The sequence below is a fragment of the Pavona decussata genome, unplaced genomic scaffold, assembly GCF_977016875.1.
Source record: "Pavona decussata unplaced genomic scaffold, jaPavDecu1.1 SCAFFOLD_54, whole genome shotgun sequence".
NCBI classification, from domain to species: domain Eukaryota; kingdom Metazoa; phylum Cnidaria; class Anthozoa; order Scleractinia; family Agariciidae; genus Pavona; species Pavona decussata.
Genome location: NW_028145476.1, coordinates 499989 through 527245, shown reverse-complemented (window position 1 = coordinate 527245; position 27257 = coordinate 499989). Strand labels below are relative to the sequence as shown.

General features: G+C 39.3%; 1 protein-coding gene across 4 annotated transcripts; it reads left to right on the top strand.

Moving 5' to 3' along the window:
- The first annotated feature begins 1047 nt into the window (after window positions 1-1047).
- On the top strand, window positions 1048-27170 carry LOC146480227 (serine/threonine-protein kinase LATS1-like). 4 transcript variants are annotated; one of them, XM_085109911.1, is made up of 4 exons: window positions 1048-1176; window positions 21090-22047; window positions 23160-25484; window positions 26521-27170. In XM_085109911.1, exons 2-4 carry the CDS (start codon window positions 21640-21642, stop codon window positions 26995-26997), a joined length of 3210 nt encoding a protein of 1069 aa, XP_084966037.1. In that variant the 5' UTR covers window positions 1048-1176; window positions 21090-21639; the 3' UTR covers window positions 26998-27170. The 4 variants fall into 4 exon arrangements, with proteins under 4 accessions (XP_084966037.1, XP_084966038.1, XP_084966035.1 ...); XM_085109912.1 differs by lacking the exon at window positions 1048-1176 and adding an exon at window positions 6140-6390; XM_085109909.1 differs by lacking the exon at window positions 1048-1176 and adding an exon at window positions 7664-7827.
- The last annotated feature ends 87 nt before the right edge of the window (window positions 27171-27257 follow it).

The following is a 27257-nucleotide window of genomic DNA, read 5'->3' as shown; positions in this document are numbered from 1 at the left end:
CCAGCTGAGCCAACATTAATCCCCTTGTTGACACTGGTTAGACTGTAATCTTAGTGAAGAGACTTACATTATATTTGATTCTCTGTTTTACATTTTACGGGGAAGGTGCCTCGCATCGGTACCAACGTTTTGTTCGTGCCCCCTGCGCAGTTTGGGTAACTACTTTCTTTGTGAACACACAATGTAGTTTTTGTAGCCTGAATCTAGCCCAATTTAGTTGTTAAAAAACAAAACAAAAAGCAACTAATCTCTAGGAATAAAATGACGGACAATTAATACGGTGGCTATGTTGGCGGACCAATCAATACAAGGGGTCGAGATATACTTTGGGGTCTAAACCTCTCAGTACCCTCTGTATTGCGGCATGATTTCCAGTGAACCCAAAACAGAACACTTCACGTGGAACAGGTTGCTGGGGGAAGAGAGGGGGGAGGGGAGGGGGCTGAGCTACAAAGTTCCCTACATAACGCAAATAGCACTGGGGTGCTGCCCAAAGACACGAACGTTTGTCATCTAAACTATATATTGCATAATTTGTACCGTGATCAGGAATCTTGGTTTATTATAAAGGTTTGATCTTACAGTGCAAACAGAAATGATTTGGACTTGGCGGATCAAATCCTATTCTCCCTGCAAAGTAACTTATTTCGACCCGAACTTCCGTGAGTATCCTTCCCCCGGCCGTGGCAGAGCACAGTTTTAAGGACTTCTTCTTTATCAGAATGTGATGGTTCTTTTTTGTCCATTTGGCGCCTTCCGAAGTATCACATGTTAACAAGCTTGGTATTACTTGCAATTATATTCTAATCGGCTGATGTATAAATGGCGTGTTTTGACGGTTTCAGGCTTAGTCAAAGACAGGTCACGTCCACTCAAAAAGAAATAGCTCACGGCGTTTCCGAATCAGTGAGTTGAAAGAATGCTATTGAACAGAGCCTGCTCAACTGTGACGTTGCAAGACGTGAAGAGATTGAAAGAATTTGAAGCTCTTTGCCACAAATTGCGCAAAAAAGTGACGCGCATCTTGTAAAAGGAACTCGAATGAAACGCGACACCGGTTCCAAGCTGATGAATGGTTTAAAACGGCTGTGAAGTAAAAGCTCTTTTTAAACTGTTGCGATTCGCCTTGAACTAAGGAACAGATCAGACGCACTGTCCATAAGCTTCACTACAAAGGTAAGTTCAAACAGTTCGGCTGCGAGTTGCAAATTATTAATTTGGGAGCCGGCTGAAATTCTTGAGTGCCCAATTCAGACGATCGAGTGATCCGAGAGCCAAACTTTCATGTGGTCCACTGAATGACCTGAGCAACTCTGCAAAAAGAACCTAAGAAAATCTAGGATTGATAGAGTTTGAATTATCCACAACCCGGCTTGTGAAACCATAACATCTATCAAGCCACCAGGGAGCTGGCCGTTTTATAAGTTCATATTCAAATATCGGTCATAGTTTAAGTTATATATGTATCTATAGTGTAATATATTGAGTCAAGGCATCACGGTTAAAGTGCGCCAATTTACTACAGAGAATTTGAGCTCCCGGTATGGTGTTGTTCATTTTTAGAGAGTGTTGTAGCAGCTCTCGCAACGTTTCACCTTGTTAGCTCGATACTCTTCGAGATTGAACCGAAGCAATGCCTTTCCTCCTGGTAGCACCTGCTAACAGCAGCTACGATAACAACTATAGCTACCACGCTACTGGATTTGTCAAGTTTATTACCTTCGTTAAAAGAATGGAGAAAACGTTCCCCACGGCCGGTTATATCGTCATTCTTTTTATCCGGAAATTCAGTGAAGAAACCAAATTTCCCTTACGTACTGTCTTTCTCGTTTTTGCTCTTTTGCACGTATTCTCGACCCCTCAGAAAATTCCGTCTTTGATTCAACTCTTTATTTGGGATAAGTCACATCCTTTTACCAAAAATTTTCCTCTTATTTGTTGAATTCATTGTAATTTGGTCGTCTCACTAAACCCCTTCGTGTTTTGCAAGACTGAGATAAAAATGTTTTTGTCTCACGGTTCCGCTTTTACACTAGTCACAGCTGAACCTCTGTAGTGGTCAGAAGAAAAATAATGGAAAGTTAACTATATTTCGTGACGGAAAAAGTTATTTGGGCTCGGAGTACGCCTGAAATTTATTTCTCTACCATAACTTGATCAAATTCCAAAGTTTACCGATACAATCTGACAACGTTTCTGTAATTTGCAGCGAACTCAGAAAACATGCAATCCCTTCATCAGAGAATTTCTGGCAATTTTGAGTTCACCCGAATCAGTTCGGATTAAATAAAAAAAAATGGCTCACTATGCACAAAGAGCTAAGCTTAGTTCTGACTTTAGTACAGTTAGACCGGTTTCAGAGCACTCATTTTAGTTGTTATAGCTATCAGGAACCGTTGGAGTTTTGGCGTAGGGACCGAGAGACGCCAGCAGACTGAATCATGAGTGTTTAACTTTTGACACGAATCGGCTAGCAACAGAAACATGTCTTGTTAACTCAAATGTGTCGTTATTCTTATAAAAATTGTTGCTAGTCTGCTTCTTTCCAGATCCTTTGGAAATACATCTTACTATTTCGCCTCGGCTGCCCGGTTGTCTATCAGTGTGTGCCTCCAGTGACACAGCCATTCGGGCGTTCACCAGAGGCATAATGTTTCTGTGTTGGCCGACAAGTGAAGATGATTGTTACTTTGCCCTTCCTACTGAATTTCAGTTATCCTTTTAGGTCCAATCTGGACCGAAATAACCTATTTGTCAAGACAACTAATCTGGGCCAGGTTGTTCGGAAGCCGATTAACGCTAAACCATTACTAAAGGTGAACCGAGGTTTTCGTCTGGCTTTTTTTTTCTATTTTTTTTTTTTTTAAGCTCATTTTAAGCTTAAGTTAAAGAAACGTCCAAGTCAAAACTGAACGGCAAAAATCTTTTGGACGAATCTTTGTTGATTAGTATTTAAACTCAAACTTAACGTTAATCCAGGATAAGCTTAATGGGGCTTCTAGTACACAACAACTGGGCCCTGTTCACCTGTCTGTTGATATCATTGGTGTAGCGTTTATTCCGGAAATCTGACATTGATAACGAATTTAATGTGCTCGCCTGTACTTTAACTATATTGATGTTTCAAGGTGAAATCATGTTAACATAAATTTAAAACTGTTTATATCATTATACTATATAATGTATATGTTTACTATAAATCTGACAATTATAATAAATCAATCAGTTGGTTTACCTCAATAAGCAAAGCTGTGAACTAAGGTTGGGAACTGAAGAGCAGAAGTCCAGCTTTTTAAGCAGCTGAGCAGGAAACTTTTCTGTAAACAAGTTCTTGTTTGATAATTTCAGTTACTTCAGTGCAGTTTGTTATCACACACTGTTTTCCGAGTGCTCTCTTGTGGTCAACTGAGTTTGATTGGTCACAGATAGTTAACTTTATTCTGCCCTGCTTTCTTTCTTTCTTTCTTTCTTTTTTTTGTCCGGCTGAGGTCTGTAATCAATATCAGTCCTATAATTTTTCATCGAACTGTTTAAACTGTATTCCAGACAAAAACGATCAAACTTCACCCAGGGGAGGGGGCACTTTCCAATTTTTTTAGCGGGACTGTGAAGTTCACCTCTTGCAACCCTTGACCATTTCAGACCGAAATATTAGTTTTTCAATTCAATTCAATTCAATTCAATTCAATTCAATTCGTTTATTTTGCCATTAACCAAAAAAAATACAACATAAATACATTATAGACGACACACAATATTCTTACTATTACAATGTTCATACTTAACTATTTACAATATTAAAAGGATTAAAGGCTAGGAAGCCTATATAGAAGCCGGGGGCTTATTAACTATAGGCTTCCTAGAACTATAGGATAAACCATAGAAGTTAAGGGTACTGATTGAAAATTCCAATTATTTTTTTTTTTTAAAGAAGAGAAAAAGAAAGAAAGAAAAAAAAAAGAAAAGGTAAAGAAAAGGTGTGTAGCTCAACAAAGAGTCAATTTAACTTAGAAAGAAGGAATTTTTTAAGTCTTTTGCCAAACAAACTGATAATTTCACTGTTTTGAATTTCATGACTTAGCGAGTTGAAAAACGTGGGACCTTGAAACCGAATTGAGAATTTTCGAAAATTAGTTCGACAATAAGGTATATAGAAAAGGCTGGAATTTCTTGTTTTATAAGAATGTGTTTTTTTAGAGCAAATATTTCAGACCAAAATATGTAATCTTTCAATATCCATTTTTAGATTGACCCTAATCGTAAATACCTATTTTCAGACCTAAATTGATGTCCATTTTTAGACTCGGCCCCACTTGAGAAAAACAACTTAAAATAAGATTACTGGTATTTTTCTGCACCCGTTCTCCGCGTTGCTCTATTTGTGTTTCCTAATATACTCGTCATTCGGCCTTTGGTTGGGTGATTTGTGTTAGAGGGCGAGAAAATCCTTCGGAAAGCGGGTAGGTGTTTAGAAAACTGTGCTGGTACGTGCTTTTGCGAGAAAATCCTTCGTAAAGTGTGCTTTTGCAATTGGACCCTGAACTTTAAATTGATATTCATTTTCACTGAGATCAAAGCGGCGCGTCGAAAATGATACCCAGCTTGGGTGGTACATACCTGGTATAGCTAATATAGGGAAGCATTCTTCCAGGGACATTCATCGTCTGACTTTTTATATCAACCCCCAGAACTATTGACCTGAAACCTTATAAAACAACCTATTCAAGCTTTTTTTCGAGTATTTCAACTATTTAAATAACCTGTCATGAACGGTGTACAGCGGGAAAACTGGAAAATACAGAATCTGTTGCAGCCCCACTATGATCTCGATAAGGCATCTTCTCCGCGCCAGAGCTTCAGTTCTGAAGCACTTAAAGTAGCTGGTGGGTTCCCATGGCAATAAAATAGGAGCGCTACTGACCTTATTACAACGATCACCAGGAAATCTCGACATTGTTCTGCTGAAGTTTGGGCGCATTTCAGCCCTTGAAAATAATACTATAGTTGCCCCTAATTTAAGAGAGCCAAATTAGCCATCATGATATATGTATCCGGCTGTATTTGCACATCGAATCGGCCCCAATTTTCAGGCTAAAACCTCGTTTGAATTTAGAGTGAATCTCGGCTAAGGCAGCCGTAAGTTGAAAAAATCCGAGCCTTGAAGAAACTCGCTCTGAATTTGTTCACGCTTCAGTTGAGAGTTTCTAACCAGCCTACTCTGTAGACTACTTAGGCAAACAACTATTGACCGGCTCTGACAAAATGGACGGAACGTCAACGAAGTGCGTAATTTTTAAAGCCAAACCACCTTACTGTACACGGTCTGAAATTGATAGGCGGATAATCAGATGAGGATACCAACTCATGTGCGTAATGTGATGCAGTAGTGGATAAACTGGGCTGGGACGAACTTGGGCAAATGTCAGTAGAGCAGACCGGAGCCATGAAGGACTTAAAGCCGTTGAAGATGAGGGCTTTGGCTGGCATTTGTGTTAATTCCTCTCAAGTTCACAATTGCGCTCATGCTGAAACGAAAAACTAGTTTTTCAGTGAAGTTAAATTCCACTCTGGCGAGTGAAATTGCCTTACCTTAAAACAACTGAGAAAAGCGTTCTTTTGGCAATCAGAGTTACATTTAAAGAAGCAAGAACTGAGTGAGAGGTACATTACATCATCATAGCTTGTAAAAGACGCTTTACCTTGTTCTGCTTGGAATTTACCAGAAAGAAATACTCGCATTTAACATGTTTTTCGCTCATTCTGACTTAGATGGTGCTAGCAGCATTATATCGAAAGTACAGACTAAAGGTTCTTGTTGCAGTTTTACTTTTCATGTCGGCGGTGATTGGCATGTCACTCGGTTAGGCCTAGACAGCTTGTTCAAGTTTCAGTCCTTTCTATAGAGCTCTTGTTTGTATAGCGATACATATCTTGAAATCCCTCGTCCACACATGTCTCTTTGTATCTTTCAAAACAAAAAGCAGTCATTGACAAGGCCAATAGTCTGAACAATTAAACGCACGGCCGACGTCACTACCGGAGCTGTCTAACGCGTGATTGAGTTTCAAAGTCCAAGGTCTAGTTTGTCTTGGGAAGTTTTCTAAACTATTTTGGACAAATTATACTCCTTTGGACATAAACGCGGGCAAATTTCAACTGATATTTGCCGGAAATTTTCAGTGACAATGCTGAGAAAAATTGTTCAAAGTACATTAAGATCGATGGACGAGCTTGAAGTTTATTGTAAAGAGAAGGAGAGAGAAATGTTTGCGCAAGTTTGCCGTCGGCGGAAAGAAACCAAGCATGAATTGCCAGGCCGCGCCGATCAGCGGCAGTGGAATGGATCGAAATAATCGTTGTTTGGACAAATTTCCAGTGCCGAGGATGCAGGTTAGTTCAACAAAACAAAATGGTTTGATTCTTTCGATATGTGGTAATTGTGTAGTTTACCCGGCTCGTCACACCAAACAGCAATCTGGTATTAAAAAATTTGCTTGACGTAGGAAATTTTTTTATTGTGGAGACAATAAGATCCCATTTTGTAGACCATCCACAGAAGACGACGAAAATGTGGTAAGTGATTGATAATGACCACTCGACTTGGTCGCGTGAATAATTCAATTCAGTTCAGTATAAAAAGTTCCCTCAGAGTCATCCATGAATGAACAAATTCGCATGACAAAAGAACGGCGTGCGTTCGTCAAATTTTCTAGTTGAGAGTCTTTTATTAGCAACAAATGATTTTACCAAAAATCATTTAAGAAAGGACAAACTCAAAAGTTAGTATCTCTATCAACGAAAGTACAATGTCGCACCAAGTATGCTCTCGTTTCATTTCTAGGCTATTCTATTGACTGTCAATCTTCCTTTGCTTATGTACACTGATAATAGTGCTGATAATTTTGGCTGACATTTGCTTTGTATTTATTTTTAAACAAACAGCACGTGTGCGTACGTGAGCGCGATGCAATCTTCACGATAAGTAGAAAAAGATGTACCAGATGCGCAGTGCTTCTGTCTGCATCCGCGCGCATTCGCAACTTCCACAAAGGCGATAAGGGAACTTTAAAGAGGGAAAAAATGCCAAAGCACATGCTAGAACTCCCAGTCTCGACTTCCTTCCTAAAAGAAGCGTTTGCCAGTAGTTCTCACTTTGTCAGATAACTTTGGCGTGATTCTTGGCACACATTTTTTTAGTACATTTTTACTTTCAGTAGCAGGAAAGAAAAGAAAAAAACTCCGAAGAATGAACAGATTGCGGTTTCTGTTATCATCGACTATGCCTAATAACACTTCTGGCAAATATTTATTTTAACCTCCGGAATGTCACATATTTTAAGTGTTACCCCAAACAACTCTTTCGTCGTCGAGAATTATTCCTTTAAATCGCGCAGCAATCAGCAAAAAGAGAACTTAAGGCATTGACTTGCCAAAGAACTCCTTCGATTTTGTGATATGTTCTGTTTTAGGCCCTCTTGTCATTTTGTACCGGCAAACATTGTAGTTCCGTGACAATAAACCCCAGCATGAAAAACACCAGTTCAAGAGGTCAAAAGCAGCTTTTACCGCGACGTGCTCAATCTTATTACGTGACTTGATTACAACAACAGGAATTAATTTCTCAAATCTCCGAATAAAACACGACCTTCATAACATCTCATTCACTTGCCGTCCCGTTTCCTCTGGAGCTGAAGCTAGCGTGTCTCAGAAGAGTCTGTTCATCTGTGATGCCTCCATGTTTGCAACTGGGGTTCGTTTCGAGACAAGATAAAGTGTGCTCTGTTCACTCTTAAGTTTGTTGAAAACATCACTGTAATTTTCTGGAAGGTGCGTAATTTTTACCTTTCTTTATTTCAATTTATTACTACATCTTTCTCTTTCTTTAGTGCTTTCCTCCGGTCTTGTATTCATTTATTATATCTACGTTCCACGATTGTCTAACAACACGCGCATAGACAACTAAATTTTGACAAATTTTCTCAACACCTTGCTGCCCTTGGAAAATTTTTTACAAAACCGTACTTCTGGGCAGTAGCGTTCATTTATGTTTTACTTTCAGTAGTCACCCTTTGGCGTTACACCCACAAACCGGCCACATTGACCCAAGATCCTAAGTGCTGAGAAAGACTTTAAGCTTTATCTAAAGATGCATGGCTTGTTTGTTCGAATTCTTTCCTATGTTTATAGGTGGTGGAAAACAGTCAGAGTTCTCATGTTCAGTTCAATTTTGCATTGCAGAGTTTAACAAAAAACTCAGGTCATTTAATAGCAGAAATAGACCAGTAGTATACCAGAAAAAAGTTTTTGCCACACAACATTAAAGCTTTGAACCAATGATTTTCACGGTGGCATGGTTTGGAATTCAAGATTATCGTATAGAATTGACTGTGTCGAATTTTTTGAATATATTTTCTTCCGTACGAAAACTATTAAAGTGCAAAACAAAACAAAAACAACACGTAAGAAAGACATTAAAAATAAAATGCCCAAGAATACTAGTAGACATACGAATCATTGGCCAACCCTGATTTTACAAAGTTCCGGTTAATCATCACATCAGTCACTAGGATAGCCAATGAATTGTACATTTTTATCTGCTCTCTACAGCCCAGAACAATTGCTCTTATCACCAATTCCTCGCCAGGGCGACGTAAACCGATTTTATTTTGTCTCGGGATGGACTGTTTGATTGTCACACCATTTTTGCCCAGCAATATATTTTAATGAAAAGTAATTTGTGGAACTCACGAGATCTATAACGGTCCATGTGATAATTTGCACGAATTATACAACAACCAACCGAATTTTTGCATACCAGTCCAAGGTCAAGTGGTTTCCATTAACATATGAAATTATTATTGTACTAATAGGAAGAATTATCTTCTGGTTATGTTATGTTTGCGAGTAATATACCGTGAAATATCCCACGCCTGGTTCGATTTTTCTGATATGTGGAAGGGAGGGGTACTCAATTACAAGAGGATGACTTTAGGGACAATTGTTTTGAAAAGTGTCTTCGAAAAGAGGAGGTAATTTTCGAGAGACAGCGATTTGACGTCAGTCAGGCAGGGGGGAGATTTATATAATTGTAGGCTTAACAGCTAACTGCGAAAAATTTAATTACAAATTAAAGGATTTGTAGAAATACGTCATGCTTGGGACTACACCTCAAAGGGTGTGGTTTTGAAGCCAATTTTAACAGTCTCAAATGAGCTGTCGAAACAACCTTTAGAAGACTCCTGAACCAAGAGAATTTGAAGTTTATACACAAGGGCATAGTTGCTTTTTGATGTCAGTTTCGAGAACTCGCTGATAATTTCAGACGAGTTTACACCAGTTGATTTCAGTAAAGAATCTCTTTAATTTTTCTCGACAACTTCATGTCTGCGCAAAAAATGAATTCTCTTTGTAAGAAGAAAATAAATGAAATACAAAGGGATGTCTTGCTCCAGTCGCAAGCTTTAACCGGAAAACACTTTTCTTGACTACCATGGACAGACCGCCAGATATGCTATTTACTTAAGCATTCCTATTGCCTATATGGTCCTTGACATGTATATGGGAGATTCAACTTGTTCTCAAGTAAAATTGTATGGCTTTAGTGTAAAGTTAATGAAATAATCTCTTTCGACAGCTCAAGATTATTTAATTGAGACTCCAGAATTTTGTAAAGCTGAGAATTTTTAAAACGTTAATCCGCTCACTGATAAACCGTTTATATCTTAGGGGTGGGCTAATTCCCTTCTGGTATGAGTTTCAGGTTTGTTTGTTATCTGGGCACCAAGCTGATGCTCGCAGTGTTTGTTGTTGGCAGTTATTGTTTTCATTTTTGAGCATCCAAAACACGAGCAATTCAGAATCTGTTCCTCTGCTGATCCTTTTTATGCTGACGTTATTCTACTCCCTTGTGTAAGCCAAATAAGTATGTACCGCCCAATATCCAAACTGTATAGATTTTTTCCGTAAAAGCGAAGGTACATGATAGGGTATTATGAATATCCCACACATACCCATAGGCCTTGACATTCCCTGCTCGATATCCCGGATTCTCAATTCTCCAAATGTCTCGTTCAAATTTCCGCGAAGTACCCCTCCCCCCGTTTCCCCTCGGTACTCAACTTGCTCTATTTAGATTAATAATAATAATAATAATAATAATAATAATAATAATAATAATAATAATAATAATGATAATAACTTAAAGAAATAAATAATAATAATCTCTTTATTAACATATTCCAAGCAAATTGCTATTTGCAAGTTAAAAGTAGAAAAAAGAACTATTAAAACCTATTTACAATTCATTTCAATTGAAAAAGAGACTACTTTCAAGCACAATTTCTTTCTAAAGAAAAAAAAAACAAATGTCATAAAGTTACAATGCTATTCTTATTTGAAATAAAAACTCATATGATCACATTCTGACTAAAACATATTTGGAAGTAAAAATAAGGTCCTTAAGGAAAAAACAACTCTTATTAAAAATATAATAATAATAATAATAATAATAATAATAATAATAATAATAATAATAATAATGATGATGATGATGATGATGATGATGATGATAATAATAATAATAATAATAATAATAATATTTATATAGCATTTTATACAAAAGTTCTAGGGCGCTTCAGGGCGCTTTACAATAACAGAAGAAAATAAAATGATAACACTTAAATTGCCTAAGAGGTAAGATATCGTTTAAAAAGATAAGTTTTCAGAGATGACTTATAAAAAGGTACTGACACTGGAGCTATGCTTAATATAACTAGGAATACGGTTCCATAACTTGGGGGCACAAACAGAGAATGCTCGGTCTCCGTAAGTTTTCAGATTTGACAGAGGAACTTGAAGCTGAAAACTAAATGAGGACCTTAATCGCCTATTTGGAGTGTATATGTGTAGGAAGTTATTAATGTAACACGGAGCTAAATTATTAAGAGCCTTAAAGGTAATTAAAAGTAATTTACTGGAAGACTACTAGACAAACACTGTAACTTCCTAGTCTGCATTGTACATGTATAATCCAATGATATAAAGAGCCCTTATGTTTTTGTCACTCCTACTCTGGCCTTGTGGAAGACTACTATAGTTCTGCTGGTCGAAATATCGGCCAACACTAAATCTGCCTTGCAATTTATCCGTTGTAGTAGCGTTGCAGCTTAAATCGCGTTTCTTCAAAATATATCGAGATTGACTGGGCTGGTCTGACAGAGGAGCTCCCAACAGGACTCAAATAGTTTGAGAACAAACGTTTTCAGGAGTGTTTTCGTAAAGGATGACCATCAGAACAAGTAGCAGAACAATGGGTGCAAAGAAAAAGGAAAAGCCGAGAAACAATGGAAAGAAAGGAGAGAGAAAGAAAAAGAGAAACTGAAGGCATTCATGAAAGACGGCCGAGAAGCAACAATTCAGGAAGCTAGCATTTGAAATACAAAGATTATTATCTCCAAACTCGTGCAAAACTGTACGCTTAAACTTGAAATGTGAAAAAGAAAAGAAGAAAAGAAAGCCAAACAGCGCCACGTAAGATTTGAACGTTCGCCTATCGGATATTATAGTGTTAGCGTCAACTAAAAGTCTGACAAAATAATTCAGTATTACATTGAGAATTGGACTTCCGAAACTAAGCTTTATTCCTGCTGACAATTTTCTCAACACAATCCAGTCTCCAAAGCAGTATTTTAACAACTTAATTCTTTTGCTTTATGCGAAGTATTTTCAGTCAAAGATTTTCCCCGATTACATAATTTTAGTTTTGATTTTTTAATTCTGTCCACACCAAGAACGTAGCGCTAAAAAGTTTGTCAAACCTTTACGGATGGCGTCGACTCTCCGAAGTTTTATCTTTTCTCTCCACTCCAGATCTTCTCACTCTGGGTGCGAGGTTAGAACTCTTGTTGACGATATGTAAATTATTTTCTTCCAAAAATTTCGTTAAAATCCAAGTTCATCTATTGTACGTGATGTTCTGTCCTCAGTTCAAAGTTTGTGATTTTTGCTGAACACTAGAAAGAAAATTTGGGGCTAACATTTGTTGAAACCTGCAGCTTGTGTCCGAAGTGCTCGGAGACACTTCGAGAACATTTAACACGAAGAAGTATCCGCATATGGTCAGGTTTTGATCATCAAAGACAACTTGGATCCAATGGTTATATCTGTTATATATACATATTCTCTAAGTATGGCGCAAAGGAGCTCCACTATGAACTCAAAGTGAGACCAATCAAATAGAAGTTACTGTTCACTACTCATTTATTAAGTTTTCCAATTTTTCCTTAGTGGAATTTAAAAAAACAAGCGTCAAATTCTCCCTTTGACACACGCAGGGGTTAAGGTCTTTAATTAAAACCCGCTAATCCTGCTCTTTAGAAACATATCACGTTATCTCTTCAGTATTGAAAGATTAATTAAGATTAATGAAAGGTAATCAATTCAGTTCTACTTTTAGAGACTGAGTATTTTCCGAGATAAACGAAACATCATAGAGTTTAAAATGATCAAGCGTCTTCGTATTGACAAATCTCCCATCAGTAACAGGAATAAAAAGGATGATGATGTTAACGTTTGTTTTCGAAGAATTGTAAACGTAGCGTTTGACGGAGAAACGATTCAAATGGGGGAATGTTCGTTAGAGGTGGTCGCTGGCCATCTACTCTCATCATTTAAGTTACATTTACCATGGTCACTCCGTAAAGGAATAAAAGACAAACAAGCTCTTAACAACTTCCTGCCAAGACAATTGAATAGTATAGCTTTTAGTTTCATCTTTTAGTTTTTAATCTGGGCAGTTGCATCCGACACGCGCTTTCCGTTTTTAGCCGTTATGTCAAGAATCAAATACCTTCTCAACTGTGTAACTGTCACTATTTTAACACCCATTTCGTAAGTGGACTTATTAATAAATGTATATAGTTACTGATCATGTTACACATTGGTGGGATACCTTTTAACGGAAAGAACCCGCAGCTGTGTTACTGAATTTTCAACTATTTTTAGTGATTTAAAGCTTTATTGTACTGAATAATGTTAACCCCTCTCAGTGGATCCGAAGCTTGAATTTCAGTTCTCCTTAGCACGGTAAGAATAGTAGTAATGTAAGTTCCGGAGTCGGCTTAAGGCCCGTCTACACATGCGATTTCTGTCGTACTTTTTAACGCAACTTTTGACGATATCGCAGGAGTTTTAAACATCTTTAAGGATTTCTCAAGAAAACGTACAGCGATATCCTCACTGAAAATCGCAGCTGGTTTACGCGTATGATTTGAAGTCGCAGCCTTGCACAAGAAACATTTGCAGCGACGTGCGACAAAATTGTATCAAAATCGCATAGCTTACGCGTCAGTGAAGCGCTTTTCATAAGAGTAACCCTTAAGATAGGGGGCGCTTACTGGAAACGTAGTACTTATTGACAAACGTTCATCTTGATAGAAAAGGGTCGCTTACTGGAAGGAGAGCGGAAAATGAAATTCATTACGTACGGTAAGCGGTGAGACGAAATGTCAGATATCGATCATTTTCATCGTTGTGGAGAAGGACGGGTCTGCTGCATCATTTTACCTCAACGTGATATCAGTATACCTAAAATTGTCCCTAAAATACTCAAATAAAGAAACGCTTATTATACTGTAGCTGCTTTTAAAAAATTGACAGTAGAAGCTACGACGAAGACCTAAATTAGCAAATGATATACCAAACACTGTTTGACGTTTTGTTTGTATTAAATAATTGTCTTTCAGTAATGGAGTTTAGAAAAGTCAACAAGTTCGTGTAAATGAATGCAAAACCTGAAATATATGAAAGCTTTGTAACCTTTGCATCTTAACAGTAGGTCTCACAGTGAAAGAGCAAAGAATAGTGCAAATCAACTCCAAAATATCTTCAGGAATTGCAATGCTTTTAAATTTAGACTGTCTCGATAAACAATAGCTATAACAGCTAGAGTGTGCGAGCAGTAGCTCCAGGAAATGAAAATAAGGTGTTCCTTTGACGCCAGTCTACTGTTGCCTTGCTGCCTTCTTTCTCTAAATAATTCATATCAGTCTCAAGGAATACACATTAAACACAACGTGACTTGTAACAGTCCAGACAGCTAAATTACTTTTCCGGGAAGAAAATCAAAATGACTTCCGGCAACTCTATCTTCTCAGCTCAGCCACCTGGCTTTCTTCAACGGTCTGCTCAGCACTGATTTGTGAACGAAAATTAAATTTAATTAACTTTGTGAAATATCAGCTGAGAAGGAAAGAAAGAAAGGAAACTGGGTACAAGTAAAAACAATATACCGGTAATGAAGAAATTCATTTTGCATTTTGCACGGTAAAGGAAAAGCCAAAATGGGAAAATTAGTTGACTATCAAAATCGCCGTGCTCTTTTTTTTTCTTTCGAGCAGAATGTGTTCATTTTTAGCAGTCCTCAGAAACGTTCAGAATGAAAATTGCACAAACATGCATGACCTCTTTAGAATGAATGCCCGATGGATTTCCCGAAATAAGCTAAACATTTGCTGTAAGTGGGATAGCTTTTGAGGTGCTTTGAGACTGGATAAAGATCGGGCATGATTTATGCCGTTAAGCCCAGAAAAAGGTAAAGGAGCTGTAATTAAGGCTGCTCTAAAAATAATGCTGTTGAAAAATCCATATGTTTATCTGAAGTAAGAGATTAGGGTTTGGAGCACTGGACCAGCACACTGTCACCCATACTTGGATTTACGACTTTGACCTGGGTTTGAAAAGTGTTGAGAGAGATAAACGAAGAACGGCTTTCTTGTGGATCAGCTCACGGTTGGCCCCGGTTTTAAAAAGCCGATTAAGATTAACGCCGATCCCGGATAAACGTTGAGCACGGTTTTTTCATCTCTTGTTTCAAAGCTATTTTCACTTCTGGTTTCAACGAGATGTCATTTACATTGCGAGCCAAGTTCTTAAAAGGTCAAAAAGTAACAAAGGCAGAAATAGCTCGCAATTTAGTGTCTTAAGTGCCTGTGTGTTTTCGAGTGTTTGTTCTGAGCAATACATATATGGGATCAGCCCTAGGCCTTAGGAAATGTAGAGTCGGTTTAATCAGTGGACATGTATTGCCTTGGATACTGCACTTGTTTTTCAATTCAGACAAAATTAATGATGATGATTTCAGTGAAACAGTCATGCTCCCAAGATTTTTTCAACTTATCACCTTGTGAATATACCCTGGCATATTCTGACCAGCCGTGCAGGGCTCAGTCAAATCCTCTACCTCAATCATTTAATCCCTGCTGTCAACATGCAAATCCTCCTCCGTGATCTCCAGACAGTGCCTGATACTAGTTGGGAGAAGTCATTTATTCATCAACGCAACTGATATTTGGTGATCACCTCCTTCGTTCTCAAGACCTGTATTCTTGACCATCATGTAGTAATGTTGAATGAAGAAATCAGATGCTAAACCTTATAGGCGCTTCAAAGATTAAATTGCTTAGAGTAAACTATTGCTTTGGAGCAGGGACACAGCATGTCGTAATCTGAATAACACTGAATTTTTAACAGTTTGAGTGGCAAATGCCTTATTTAACTTAAGTTTAATAACAGAAAACGCGACCGAAAACTGCAGACAGAAGTATTTTGGTGATGATTCAGCAGTTCGTCGAACTTCTAATTGTTGTGACAATTGACCATAAAAGTTTCCAAAACAAGGGCTATTATTAGAACATTCCGGTTACTCGAAATAGGGTCAGGCCGTCGGGCTAGAGCGAACACGTTATCTAATTGTTCCCTCCCCTTTAGACGATAAGCCGAAAGCCTGTCCGATACTTCGCATTGAAGATCATTTAACAAAGCTATGACATGTGAACTGGTTATTAAAACAATTATGGTGTCACATGCCTGTCACCTCACCGTTCTCCAAAGCAAACAATCTTTGTACATCGCTCTTCGGACATCATGGCCAAACTATATTGTCTGTCTAAGCTTTCTACCACATACTGTGCTTCCGCAAATTTCCGCCAAATTAACATCTAAGAAACTCATTTTGCAGTAATATCTTATCGTTATCCTTTTATCCTTAGTCAAACCTAGAGACAAAACTGTGATCTGCGTCTTTTTAACTTTTGAGTCTGTACATGAATTCCTTCATGGCGAAATTTTAGCTGATTCAAATAAAAGTTTTGAGAAATGTTTTCTTCTCAGTTAGAGTTCTTTTAGTTTTTACAAAACTAAAAAAAAATTCAATTTTAACATGGAAGTCTGAAGGGATTAAACAAAAGCGTTACTCCCTTTTTGCGGACGCCAAAACAAGGAACCGTTGGTGACTGTCGACCTCAAAGTCCTTGAGTAGAATAAATAAGGAAACAACATCTGTATGAGTAAGCTCTTTGACTAATACGTTTTCCGCTTTACTACAACATATTATTGCAAATTGTAATACATTAAAAAAAAAAGACTGTTAAAACCAAATTAACAACAAAGGCAAATATCCAAAGGAAATTGCGTTATCTGCAGACGCCGGTTTGATTATAACGGCTACCGCACTCGACTGAAAATTAGTAAAGATGTTGCGAGGTCAGAAGTCATTGTTTGACGTAAGCATGAGCAAATATTTACCTTCTCGTGATTTAGTTTTGATTTCGACAGATTTCAGCCCAGGTTAGACACGCCTCGATGTTTTCTCGTGCATGAGATAATCGGTTTATCGCGCGGAGGCAATGATATCTAATGATACTGGGGAATAAGCTAATCATTTACATCTTGCTTTTGGTTACAATATAGTCGAGCACTTCCCTTGGCACAATCAAGCTTGTAGCTGGTGAGGTAAGTCAGCCTCCATAACTCGTCTTCAGTACTGACTTTTCCTATGTTACCGTCAGGCACCCGGTGATGGTACTATGTACTGTTCTCTACAAGGTGGTTGTGACTTTTGAATCTGTGCCGATAATTATAATATCCTAAAGTGTGACCATTCCAATGAAAGCTCAGTGACCGGCCATTACTGACTTTCCTTTGAACTGTTTATCACGCTGTTCATGGTAGTTACATAACGCTTGAGTCTCGACGAAATCCTTAATTGTGACAGTTCAATTGAAAACTGTTGAGAACTTCTCTATTGCGTTGCTGTCTGGCTGTACGCTGCGAACGAGGTGGCTATAAATGTCCGAGACTATAGTTGGCCTATAGTTGATAAGGCTTTCAAACGAACGTTTCTGTGGTGTTTGCTCCGGGAACTCAGTGGCAAATAAATGAAGACTGTTATTGGATAGTTTCTTTTTTTCCCCGGCAGTATTATTGTTATTCGTTTATAATCAGTCAATGGAAATTGTTGAAATTTTTACAGTGGCCCGCAGTGGGAGGCAAAGGAATAAAAGGGCCAAGGGTAGCAAATTTAAATTTAACTCATTATTTGATGAAACCATCCCTGACGCGTCGAGTACCTTAGTAGCTGTTAGATATCATAGCCTGAAGCGATCGGGCACAAATGGACTAATTAGTGTTTTCTGTTGCATGAAACCAACGACCCACTCGCGGACTTTGATCGTGCACTTGTTTTCCTTTTGTCTCAAGTGGCTCTCACTCAAATTATTCCCGACGGCATGACGCTATTGACAAATTTAGCATATGAAAGACCGAGTTAAAAAAACAAATTTAACGCTTCCCTTTCGAACCTACTGAAGCCGAGTGCCCACGTTGAGGGCTTAAAACAAATTTTAAAAATCTGAGATAACGATTTGCAAAAGATTAAAAAGAAAACTAAAAAGTCCACAGAGAAGTGCTGCTTGATTGATTCCATTGAATGGTCGAATTTTGGAGTTTATTTCCCAAAGTATTAATTTAGAAACACCACATTACAAACTTATGGTTTGAACGCTAGGACGGGAAGCGCTTAAGGTCGACCTGTGTGGGCATTTTGCGACACCGACGGTTTCGCGGTTTTCTTCGAAATTACTGACATACTATGAAAAGTGTTTCAAGGGTGTATTCAATAATCAGCCCACAGTCTTGCTGCTTGGAAAATAAGGGGCATTACGTAGTTTATTCCATGGAGTGGGCCGCTATCGTCATCTCTTCACCAAGAGAAATACAGGTGACAAACGATGTTAAATTATCGAACAGGAAGTGATGTACAGAGAAATGTACTAATATTACAAAGAAATGTGAAGGAACCAATAGAAATAAATGATTAAAGGCATCAGCATATTCTCCGAAAATTAACAGAAAATAATTAGGGTACTCTTCGGTTGAGTGACTATCTGAAGCTTTGAATTACAATTCTTTTGCCTTTTTAGAAAACCCAAATTCAATGCATAACTAACACATCAGTCTACTGAATGACCGACTCAAAGCGTATACCATCTCAAGGCGTGTGGATGTGCCGAATAACTGTACAAAAACTTTGATTTGGATACATGGTTCCATTTCAGAATTTCATGTACATACTCCAAAGTGAACCATTCCGTCAGTAATACAGAACGAGCATTCAGTGCCCCAACCTCCACACAATAAACGTTGTATTTAAACTATTTTTCGTCTTTCTCGTCCTTTTTCACTTTTTGTCTATCTATCTTTAGTCAGAACAATTGTGAATTATTTTGATTTTTGCTATGAACACTGTTATTATACTGGTATGTCGGTAATTTAAATTGAAAAATTATTCTTACTTTTCTGTAATTACGTTATTGTGTGAGTTGAAAAAAATAGACTTGCCCTAAGGGTTTTTTGAATAGACACCCGTTAATTTACGTAAATATTTTATACTATATAGGAACTCAAAAGTTAAAACCACATCATTCGACTTAAAGTTATAGGAGTGAAAGTTTTAACCGCAAAAGTGACATCTCTAATGCAACGCGAATGGGGCTGTTTGGCAATTAACCTAATGACATCAAAAGACATGTTTTTATTTCTATAGAGTGGTGTGTGAATCATTCTTTCGCTACGGGTCAGTAGTCATCCTTGCCGTGGTCTCATTGTTGCTACAATTCCTAGACTAAACAGACAAGATCCACTTGCTTTGTATTATGTAAATATATTAACCACAATGTTTCTATTCAACTCGAAAGTTACCGTAAAAGGAGTAGATTTCAGACAGTTGACCATGTGTGTTTCAGCTGATCAAAGCGATGTGTAGTTCACATTTCTGTTACCACGTTATAGCAAACAAAAGCACAGTCTTTTAAGCGAAAAACCTCCAACCCCCTGAACAAGCAGAATTTTCTTCCTCTCTCGAAATGCTCTTGAAATAGGTATTGTTAGTTTTCGCGCGCGCCCTTAAGAATGACGTCAGGGATCAATAGCGTAACGCCCAGAGAACACCTTAGTTGCCAACATTAAGCTGTGAAAGTTTTGTTAAACTATGATATCAGCTAGTTGAAAAATTACTCAGTCTCTTTTCTGTCTCAGTCTTTGACGTCAATATAAGCCCGATTTATCTTTCAAAACACCTTCATACGGCCGTGTCGATGTTGTGTATGCAAAACGAGTGCGTTGAACCGTTCGGTTTCGAATCGATCGCCTACGCTCATTATCATGTGATCAATGAAGAATACACTCCCTGCCTTTGCGACGACAATAAGACAGCTTCCTGGCAACTGAAGCTACTTTATATGGACCTTTTGCGTATGCACACAAACAAGCACGGGTTCATGTTTGCAAGGTAAAATAACCACGCGTCAGTAGTCCAGTTACTTTCGAGCGACTTGAGGCTGAGCTGAAATTGCCGGATCAAACGATCAAAGTCCAGAGAAAATCTTCTCATCCAGTTCAGGTAAAAAACAATATGACTCTTATGTTGTATCGTTTGACTGTTTCCTATGCTAAAGAAAACACTTACTTTCGGCGATTTTATCACGCGCGCGATCTTGAGAACCGCGCAAGCCAATATGCAACAATGGTACATACGAGCGGTTACGCGCGCGACTGACGCGCGAAGGAAACCCCGCGGCTTCCAACACCGTTTGAATTTGGAAGGATTATTTGAGAGTGCGGGTCCGGATTACAAGGAGTCAGCCTCACAAAAAGCAATGAATTGTTGGAACTTGTTAACACGTGGTTTATGTTGCTGTTGGTTCGCGTGACTATCGCATCAAACATGTTCGTTTCGAACTCCATGTGTGGTAGGTACTGGTACCGGTATGCCGCTAAGTATTTTTGTTTACGTTGCATTTTTGGCTTCATAGTCAAAGTTCAAATCAGAATAAACCACACTTGCTAAACTCGAAGTGTGACTCAACAGAATTCAATAGTGGTGACGTTTTCAGGAACAGATAATCAACCGGTGACTGTCTCAACTTAGATCATTCGGCTGTCGAGGCCGGAAGCAGGTATCACCGCAAGACCTTGTACATTTCCGGAATTTGCCCATTGCACTCGAGAAAATGCGGAAAGCCTTCTCCAAACAAAGACGTCGATGCGATTCCAAGAGAATTCAAACTTCCTATTGCTCTGGGAAAATTCACCTTCAAGCAAGTCTCGTACCGTACTTGAAAGGATGTTTTTATTTTCTATGACAAGGAACTCCTCCCTTTCCATCTGTCGGTTTCATTTTCCAGAAAAAAATAGCAAAAGCCACAAATATATTAAAGATCAGTCTTTAAATTTCTCATGTTATTCATTATATTGGAATGTCGTGGTACTCTTAACTTAAATAAATGAAATAAAACTGCATATTCGCGGTTTTCAGTACTGAGCATTTCTCTCGAGAGTTCCAACAAGCTTCGTTTGGATCAGATGGCGTGAAAACTTGAGAAAACAAAACGAAGACTGCGAGAGAGCAAAGCAATTACACAATTACTGCAATTACATACGGGTTCACATTCATTCCCTTGAATTGAAATAAACATTAAAATATTTGAAATTAAACGGCATGTGTTTTAAATTATGGGAAGATATTGATATTTATTGACCTCAGAAAGACCTCATAAGTTACCATGGCAGCGAGGAACCAATCACAAAGCGCAAATGCGAGGCACGATCGCTATGTGCCAATTAACTTGATTTTTATGTCTGAGGGGGTGGACCATGTCAGGTTCGTAATTCTTTTGCATAGCAAACAATAAATTTTGTCAAGCTAATCTGTCTGCCCTTATCACGGCCTCTGAAGTATTTCTCCATTTTCGCAGGTTTTGGGGAATCGTACAAGCCTGGTGAAGACAAGAGTTAACCTTGGTGGGAAAATACAGGAAGATTCTCTGCATTCTACAGTCGGGGATCGGAAGTGTATTTTGGGTCGTAATAACTTTTGAGTGAGGTGATACTTGGACCTCTATGTGGAATGTCAAATATCCTATTGCGTGAGAAAAAGCTCTCAGCTATAACAGACTAGTTTCAACGCGACTCGAGGTTCCTTCGCTTGATATTTTCTACTAGTGGATCTTCTCACAGACAAGAGAGCGTCTGAGACTTCCAAATCATTAATATTCCCGTTGCGAAACTAGACAACGTGAAACTGTATTCTTACATATTCAACAATGGAATTTGAGAATCTCTAAGCTGGCGAGTTATCGGAGCAGATAATTTCATCGCTGAAGGGCTCGAGTTCTTGGACTTTATTTTGGGATCTGTCGTGATAAGGCCATTTAGAGAGTGCTTCATTGTCGGGAATTTTAGTCCAAACGCTTCGCAAATCTGCGATCGCAAAGAAAACCGCATACAAACTTCGAAAACGACGAAATGGCGGAAGGAGAGCAACCGAAGCCGAAGATCTACGTTGGCAATCACCAGCAAATGCTCCGAGACATAAAGCAGAGTTTGAAGCATTTGACGAGGCAACCCGAAGTAAGAACTACACAGCAAACGGTCGCTTCGAACACGATATCGAAAATAAACTCGACCGGTGTTGAACAAACGGCTCAAGCGAGCGGAGTTGGCGTTTCGAACAAGCCAATGGTGCACAACCCAAGTCGCCGGTTTAGCGGGCATGCCAGAGCTCTAGCAGAAATAAGGAGCAGTCTAAAGCCCTTTGAGACGCCAGAATCAGGCTATTCGTCGTGTTCCGAGAGCCCCAGTAGCACTCAACCGGTCGGAGAAACCATCAACAAACAAATTTTGGAACAGCTGAGGGCGATTGGTTTAGACGAGGTATGCTTGTAACGCAGAAATTAAAGTTCATGCACTTTCCATTAGCCACGCTAAAGCTTTTATGTTACTATACCTGTAATTATTCTATTATCATTGTTTCGTTCGGACGTGGTTAATGCAGAACAGTCTAATGCTTATGTAGAAGTCGGTTTATTGTTAGCTAGGTATGTTCAGTCTAAAATACACTAACTTTATTACACCGACACAGCTAGCAAGAAATTCATGCAAAATCGCTTATATTTACTTCTTCGTAAAAGTACACAAGAGGGCTTTCATTGTTTCTCGGTACGCCGCCTTACTGCCAACGCTCAATACGCAATAGACTGATGTATTTTGGGGTTCGGCAGGCTTCATTTCATTTCGTAAAGTAGCAAAATGAGTTTCTCAACGGTATTTCTGTCAGGCCAAGGCAAGCGATTTTTCGCCCGATTGCTTTACTGGTAAATTTTCGTGTTATGTTACAGTGTCCGCTGCATTGTATTATCTGGTGCGCAATTTCAGCTCTCTGTCGAATGTCCTTGTTCTCGTACTGAGTGTGAGTCAAGGCCTCTCTGCCCGAAGCTGAAGTCAGCAGAGGAGTAGCTTTTACAGATTCTTTGGATTTAGGCATTTATAATTTCCCTACGCTGTGAAATTGCGGTCGTGTTTTTTGTCAGTCACGTGCTTAGTCAACGTGAATGTGATGTGAACGTTCATTCGTTCGAAATCGAAACTTTGAGGTATTTTGTTCGAGTGCGTTCTAGTTCAGCATGTTGATTAGAGTCAGTGTCAGTAGTTTGGTAACTTCTATCTACAGCAAACATCCTTGCCCCGAGTTATCATTAGCCCAGACTGATAACTGTTTCTACTTTAAATAGTTGTCAATAATCCTTGATTAAAATATCAAATTACGGCACTCGCATTTTTTGAATCCCGTGAAGTCATCTTAAACCCTCATGAATGTTGACTTGTTGATTGAAACCTTTCTCTCCCTTGGAGCATATGATTTCCATTTCAGCTTCTTTGGGTCGATTAAATGTTGATGATTTTTACTTGATATGAAGTTCTCAAATGGAGCAACTTGGACCATTCTTATTTGTATCCTCATAATTTTGTAACATGTCTTTTCTCAGGATATGGCAACAGAAGCCTTGCGATTGACACCAGGCAGGACTGTCGAGGAAAAAATAGAAAAAATGTTGGCATCTGGCAATGGCTATAGCAGAGTAAATTTTGGTTCAAATTCAACAAGTGGGAGCCGTACGCAGTTGCCTCCCCCATACAATGCAGCAGTCCATCGCATGCCTTGGAAAGGCTCGCAAGAATCATTGAACAGTAGTACTAAAAGAGCCGACTCTCCCATGCTGGGCGTAGAAAACCCAGTGCAAATGGGACATCCACCTGTGGCTCCAGTAGGAATGCAGGCTTCTGTAGCTAGACCTTCAACAGAGTCCATGAAGGCAGAGTGGCGCATTCAGAGATCAGGTAATGTTGCAACAGTTGCCCCACAACCATGGCAGGGACCATGTGTGCTGGCACCTGGTCAGCAAAGGTTTGCAGAACGAACTGCTCCTAAAATGCAGCCAGCATGGAATCCCGTTGTTTCCCCTGTAAACCCTTCTGGGGGTAATCAGCAACCTCCACAATTTCATGTAACAGCACAACTTAATTTGTCTAGTAACTCTTCTCCTATGGATGATTGCCAAACTGGGAGAACTGCTGTAGCAGGAAATGGTTCAAATGGTATGTCTTTTAATATACTTGTTCAAACAAAATTTCCAACAAGCTCTTCTGGAAACATCCAAGCACAGTCTCAAGGACAGTACTACCAAGCTCCTGCTCAGCGTGTTATTCCTACTGTTGTTCAAGGGGCACATGCTGATGTGGTCTGCCACTCCAGTTCCCCTGTACCACCAGTATCGCAGGGTCCTGTGCCTCACTTTATTCAGTCATTTGATCCAACACGTCATCCACCACCTGCATATGCTCCTGTGGCGAAACGACCTTTGGGGAGCTCAGATGTCAGCATGTCAGAGACCAACTGGCAGAATTATGTACCACACACATCATCACGATCTCCAGTCCCTCCTCCAGAGCACTGGAGGCATTCCTGGAATACAGAAACGTCTTCAAACTCTGGATCCATCAGCGATGAAATGCCGTGGTCCAGTTCATGTAATGATAGTGGACCTCCCTCACCATTGTCAGATTCTTCGTTCAGTATTGAGGGGCCAACAAAAGTTACAAATCTAACTGGGACAGTCGTGTACCGGCTTGAGTCACCTAATTCACATAAAAGGCGTCCAATTCCAAACATGGAAACTCAGGACAGTGCGATACCATCTACTGAGGAGGACGATCAAATGTCAGAATCTGATATGGAGACTCTCACTTCAGGTCAACGGTTACGACAACTAAGAGTCGAGAAATCCAAACTAAAGAACCTCTCTCCTGCTGCAACAAAATTTTATTTTGAGCAACACTTTGAGAATGTTATGAAGTCAACAGAGGAGCGACAGAAACGGCGTGTACAGTTGGAAGAAGAGATGCAGATGGTAGGACTATCTCCCGATGCACGGAACCAAATGAGACAAACTTTGTGGCAAAAAGAGACAAACTACAATCGCTTGAAGCGAACAAAGATGGACATCACAATGTTTGACAAAATAAACAAGATTGGAACTGGTGCATTTGGAGAGGTGTGGCTTGTGCGGAAACTAGACACAAATATGTTGTATGCAATGAAAATCCTTCGGAAGTCTGAGGTCCTGAAGCGCAACCAAGTAGCTCATGTGAAAGCTGAAAGGGACATTCTTGCCGAGGCTGACAATGAGTGGGTGGTGAAACTGTACTATTCATTTCAGGATGAGAAATTCCTGTATTTTGTAATGGACTACATTCCAGGTGGAGACTTGATGAGTCTTTTGATTAAATATGGCATATTTCCTGAGTATCTGGCGAGATTTTACATAGCTGAACTTGTTCTAGCTATTGAGTCTGTGCACAGAATGGGGTTTGTTCATCGTGACATTAAACCTGACAATGTGTTGATTGATAAAGATGGGCACATCAAACTGACGGACTTTGGGCTTTGCACTGGCTTCCGCTGGACTCATGACACCAAGTACTATCAGAAAGGCGAGCATGAACGGCAGCAAAGCATGGAGTGGGGTGTGCTCCCGTGGGATGTTATGGACTATCCACCCAATTACAATGATCATCTAATACAGAAGTCATTGTTAGAAATGAAGCCACTGGAGAAGCGGCACTTCCGTAAGCACATGAGGAGTCTTGCACATTCATTAGTTGGTACTCCCAACTATATTGCCCCAGAGGTGCTGCAAAGGAGTGGTTACACACAGCTTTGTGATTGGTGGTCAGTAGGAGTGATAATGTATGAGATGCTTGTTGGACAACCCCCATTTATGGCGAACTCTCCTGCTGATACTCAGTTGAAGGTAGGCAAACATTGAAGCAGTGTTTTGTTTTTAATCCTTTCTTAGGTCAAAGTCAGTTGGAACATTCACAGCCAAATATGTGTGAGTGGAAAAGAGAAAAGTACTGTGTGTGTATTTTGCTTTGTGGTATAGTACTGAGATCAATTGGTTAAAAAGCAAGTGCAAAGTGCAATGCTTTCCAACCAAACCAGAGCTTACAGCAGATTTGTTTTTAATCCAGGGGCAAACCAGAAAGAACCATTATTTTGAATTTATGCATTTTTACACATATTTGGCACTCACCTCTTACCGGAGAATAAAAGACATTATACGTGTTTGATGTGATTACTTATTTTGGTCTTCAAACAAGAATCAGAAAACAACCTTACCAAGAGGTGTTAAGGTGTTGGTAAATAGGCTTCTTAGGGCCTGTTTGCAAGGAAGGAGGGTAACCGAAGTGCTAAGGTTACCCTGGCAAGCAGGGTTAAAGATAACCCGGGCTTACAGCAAAATTTCAGGGTTATCCTATCACTCAGGTCAACTATACAGAAAGTGCAAAGCGGGCAAAAGCGGAGAAAAGTTGTAAAATTGGCTTGTAGACTGTTCACAAGAAACATTTTCAGTTTCTGTGAGTGAGGGAAGTTGAAAATGGCAGTATTGAAAACCGGTTCATACCCATTCATATTCGTTTTGTCACTTTGACCACTCTTTGAACATCTTTTCAAAGGGTCTGAAAACAAGTACAAAGTTGTCCTGGATAGGCAAGTTATCCCTAGCAGAGCATTTACTAGGCAGGTAGGGTTACCCTGGAGCTAGGGTAACCCTAGTGCTTAGCTTGTGTCACCTTGGTGCCAGGGTAACCTTATTTGCCTTGTAAACACGTTGTGTAGAAAAGGAAATGTGCAGGTGCTAGGGTAACCCTTCCACTAGGGTTACCCTCTCTCCTTGTAAACAGGCCCTTAGTAATAAGCTGGTGAAGGAGTGAGTTCCTCTCTAAAGATGATTTTCTCAACATTTTCAACACAAACTAATGTTTTTGTAACTTTTGTTTGTGCAGGTCATCAACTGGGAAACAACTCTCCACATCCCAAAACAAGCCGAACTCAGTCCAGAGGCCAGGGATTTGATCTTGAGGCTGTGCACAAGTCAAGACAGAAGGCTTGGGGTAAATGGAGTTGAAGAAATCAAGAACCACCCTTTCTTTCGTGATGTTGACTGGAGTTATGGTGTGCGTCGCATGAAAGCACCATATCGTCCACATATTGCTTCCCCTACCGACACATCAAACTTTGACGCCATGGATGAGCCAGAAAGAAGGAGTAGTGATGAAGAAGCTGATCTTGCAGCCAATGACGAGGACTGTGCAGCATCAGTGCCACCATCACATAGACAGGGCCGGCATCCCGAGCATGCATTCTACGAGTTCACATTCCGAAGGTTTTTTAATGATGGTGGAATAAACTATGCCTCATCACGGCGATATTCATCGGATGAAAGTAGCTGTGACACTACTAAGGAACCTGTTTATGTTTAAGTGGTATAGTAATATTGTCAATTGAGAATGTAGTTACTAGCACATAAATGGTCACATGATATGGTCTTGTAGTGGGGTAAGAAATGTGTAGGTTTATTTCACCATGTCCATCGCTGCTCCTGTGAACTGTTTTTATGTTGTGGCTAACACTGTTTCTTTCATTGCCCTTGAGTTATTTACATCATTTTACTGGAGAACCCAATGAAAAAGTCTAAGCAAAATATTTAAATGTCATTTTCTGCTTCCAAGATAGTTTCATG

Excerpts from the sequence above, each read along its gene's own strand:
- LOC146480227 (XM_085109911.1), top strand. The coding sequence starts at position 21,640 with ATGGCGGAAGGAGAGCAACCGAAGCCGAAGATCTACGTTGGCAATCAC. Across the intron at positions 22,048-23,159 it reads GGGCGATTGGTTTAGACGAG|GATATGGCAACAGAAGCCTT; the intron begins GTATGCTTGTAA and ends GTCTTTTCTCAG. Across the intron at positions 25,485-26,520 it reads CTGCTGATACTCAGTTGAAG|GTCATCAACTGGGAAACAAC; the intron begins GTAGGCAAACAT and ends TTGTTTGTGCAG.